The 4,201-nt window shown below is 36.5% G+C and overlaps 1 protein-coding gene across 1 annotated transcript in view; it reads right to left on the reverse strand.

Annotated features, from left to right (window-relative positions):
* Positions 1-2,150: 2,150 nt before the first annotated feature.
* The window catches only part of LOC111083211, a 4,259-nt gene continuing 2,208 nt past the window's right edge, over positions 2,151-4,201 (reverse strand). The window contains exon 2 of the mRNA XM_022379553.1: positions 2,151-2,605. Within this exon, the coding sequence (XP_022235261.1) occupies positions 2,209-2,605 (397 nt within the window). The 3' untranslated portion in view covers positions 2,151-2,208. The remainder of the gene's footprint in view (positions 2,606-4,201) is intronic.

The raw sequence follows: 4,201 nt of genomic DNA on the forward strand, positions 1-4,201 counted from the left end.
ATACCCTGTTTACCAATACTTGGATCGTATGAAGTAGAACAACTCCCTTATTACCATTGTAACACTTTACTCCAGAATAAAAAGATAATTACTTTAAGCCAGGGGCTGTATCCAGATTATCGGTTCGGGGGGGGGAGTATGCTTGAAAATGACCTCTCCCTCTCCAAACAAACAAAGACCAACAACAACAACAACAACAACGTTGCCACTTTCAGTACTCCGTTAGGTTTTTATTTAACATATGGAGTAATATTCGTTACTGGAAAATTGAAATACGATATTTTAAAACAATTTTGATGGGAAAACCCTAGTACAAAAATACAATATGTTTTTTCTCTCTTTTTCTTTTTTTTTTTTGTAGGGACGGAAGACAGTTCTTGGGGTTCCCCCCGTTTACGGCCCAGCTTTTTAAACGTCCACATGGAAGTAGTGGCAGATTAACCAAGCATAGGGTTAGGGACCTAAAACAGTGGGCTCTAAAAATCCTCATATACTTTTTAAATTATGACTTTTATCTTCGACCTCTTTGTTTGTTTGAAGTCAAGCACAAAGCTACACATTGGGTTTTCTGTGCTCTGCCCACCACGGATATCAAAACCCGGTTTCGAGCGTTGTAATTCCGCAGACATGCCGCTGTGCCTCTGAGGAGGGGGCATTTTATCTTCGACCAAATTCATAACAAAGCTCGCCTATGTGAAAATGAATATGATCAAACTTCGCCCCCTGCGCAATGCTCTAGACCAGGGCGTTCTCGAATAGGGGAATCAATTAAAATTTTCGACAAAAAAAGGATAAAAAAGGTTTTTGATAAAATCGTTTAAAATCAATGAATGATAATTACAAGATAAAAATTATAATTTCTAAAAGTCTAAATATTGATTTTCACCACATTTAGTTGAAATATATCACTCAATTAAAACAGGTTTTTTATAAATGTGTAACATATAAACACTCGTGCAACATTGTGAACACGGTTAAGTTTTTTTAGGGTTTCTTTATGACAAGCGCCTTCGGGCCCTTCCCCGTGGATAATCTATCCATACATGCAAGTTTTTGTAAACAAGTATTCAAGACCTAATATATCCCTGGTTAGTCACTCTGTTTTATCTGGTGATAGTTATCTAAACAATATATTTGATGATAAATCAAATTAAATATCCGTTTAAGATGATTCAATCGAGGCAACTTGTCCAATAAAGTTTAAAATAGGATCAATATTTAAAATGCGCCACCGCGAACGTGTTTGGTGTGACTGAGATTCGAACCCGCGCCTCTTAGATTGCGAGTCGAGAGCCCTAACCACCTGGCCATTATAAGAACAATGTATAAGATTTATTCTTAATTCTGAAATCACCAACTGGTAACAACCGTGGACGATTTGTTTGTTTTGAATTTCGCGCAAAACTAGCCGTCCATAATTTTGAAGTGATAGTCTATAGGGAAAGCAGCTAGTCTTCACCACCCACCGCCAACTCTTTGGATACTCTTTACCAAAAATAATGGGATTGATCGTCGCATTATAACGCCCTCACGTTTTAAAGGGCAAGCATTTTCGTTAACGGGATTCGAACCCACAGATTGCGAGTTGACTGCCCTAACCATCAACCAAAGAGGATCACTTATTTTAAGACTGTTAAATTCTGATTGACATAATCCCATCGAAAATCTCGGTACAGCGGTACTTTTACGAACTTAATTAACGCTAAAATCCTGAGTTCGATTCCCAGTGGTGGACACAGCAAATAATTCAATGTGACTTTGGTCTATAAGAGAAAGAAACAAAGAGACAAGTGAAAATATTATTACATGTCAATCTATCATATAAATGGACGGAAATTAGTCATCTCACATCAAGGATAAGATATCTCAACACAATATATTCAGATACGTTTATTATTAATGAATAAATAAGATCCGGGGTTCGATTCCCGCGGCGTACAGAGTGCAGAGAGTCTATTTTGTCGATTTTGCACTGAGAAACAAAAACGGTAACTAAAGAATGAACACTATCGACGGGCTTGATTTGTTGTTAAACACAAAGCTACACAATGTACTCTGCCCACTACAGGTATCGAAACCGGAATTGTAGCGTCGTAAGCCTTCCGACATATATTAATATAAAATTAAACATATCAAAACTCCACGGCATAAATGTATTAGTTTTAACAGTTTTGTGTTTATTTGATCCCCGGTGATCAGACTAGTGGGTCATACAGTTTCTATTCGCTGAGAATGATTTTTGTCAGACTCACTTCTTCCCCAAGAAAATATCCACCCCCAGTAGTATGGTTTTGGACCTTTTCCACAATGCAGCATAACGCGCCACCTGCCGGTTTTCTCGTCAATATACCAGTAAAAGTTACCTAAAATGCAGCCAATAAAGAGGAACACAAAAGAGGTGAGTGTACATCCGAACATAATAAGTTTGAATAAATCTTGATCTTTATTCGCCACCACATACGAAGGGATTGAAAGCCAGGGCGCTAACGAAGACAGAACTACGAAGTTCACAAAGAATATCAAAGAGAAAAATTCAGAGGTGCACTGTCTTCGTTTTCTCTTCTTCTCGATAGATGGCGAAGTAGTCGGGATACTTTCTGACTCTCTGCAAAAACGGGAAATCAAACTTTAACACTTGAACGGTAATAATCAATAATATCGAAGATTTTAAAAAATAGATGTATGAATACATTTATAAGTCATTGAATAATATGCGATATACAGCCTATAAACAGTAAAAAAAAAGGTTTTCTTCCAAAATTATTACGTGGTCATTGTCTTTTGTTTGTTTGCTGCTAAACGCAACGCTATAAAATAGGCTGTATGTACCGTGCCCGCCACGTGTTTCGAAACCCTATATTTAACGTCATAAGCCCACATAAATAACTTTTTATCGTGATTTTTCACACTGAATCTATTGTAGATAACAAACAAAAGGAGGAAATATTTTATTTTCTAAATGATTATAAGTAGTAACTGAAGAGACTATAAATTTGAACAAAAAGAGTTTTACTTGAATACAAAAAAATTCTGTTAATTTTGATGCATATATATTGTTGATTAAACGTTCACACTCGATTTTTAATTTAAATAAAGATCTTTACTAAATCTCCCTGGATTTAAAAGTTCCGTAAGAGGGCGATACGAACGAAGTCTATGTAGGAGTAGTCTAAGACGTGGAAAATGACTGTGACATTGAAATCAAACAAGGTGAAATATTTGCCAAATTTTTAAGTAAATTTATTGAATAATTTGAAAACGATGTTTCGGGCAAAGACGTCTCATCGAGTTTGTAGTAAGAACAAAACGACTTTTGGAAGAGATAGGATATAACAACCAGTTAAAATGACGAATAAAGGAAAGAGCGCGTGACTCGTTTAGCTCGAGAACATATTCTCAAGCTAAAAATAAAATACATCAAAGAAAGGTACAAGAAGTAACAAAGAACATTAATTAGATCAGTACTGTTAGATGAGATAAACATCGTAAAAAAGGCAGGAAATTAGAGAGTAAACTGAGTATTGTTTGTTTTGAATTTCGCGTAAAACTACACGAGGGGTATCTGCGCTAGCCGTCCCTAATTTAGCAGTGTAAGACTAGAGGGAAGGCAGCTAGTCATCACCACCCACCGCCAACTCTTGGGCTACTCTTTTACCAACGAATAGTGGGATTGACCGTCACATTATAACGCCCCCACGGCTGAAAGGGCGAGCATGTTTGGTGGGATGGGGAGTAAACTGAGTAAAAAACTAAGTAGAACATGGATAGAGACACAAAATTGGTTAGCTGTACAAACAACGTAAAAACACCGAATAATATAGAAAATACAACAGTGAAAGGTAGGGACTGTTATACAAATTATAAATTAACGAGATTTGGGATTAAACGAAAGGCCTCTTGGGCAGTTACTTGTGTGAGACGAAAGATAGGTTTGTAATGGTATTTTTACTCGTTTCCGATTTTTGAATTCGAAATGGACAAGTTACGAGGAATATTAAAACAAAAAATCTGCTTCTCTAGTTTTTGACGTTTGGACCGAAACTTTTAAATAATAAATTAGTTGTTTTGAAAAAAAAAAACCACTAAACTTGAAAGTGGTTTTAGCTCGTTTTGAATTTCGTGCAAAGCTACACGAGAGCTAACTGCGTTAGCCGTCTCTAATTTAGCAGTGTAAGACTAGAGGGAAGGCAGCTAGTCATCA

The sequence above is a fragment of the Limulus polyphemus genome, unplaced genomic scaffold (genome assembly GCF_000517525.1).
Source record: "Limulus polyphemus unplaced genomic scaffold, Limulus_polyphemus-2.1.2 Scaffold8600, whole genome shotgun sequence".
Classification (NCBI taxonomy): Eukaryota; Metazoa; Arthropoda; class Merostomata; order Xiphosura; family Limulidae; genus Limulus; species Limulus polyphemus.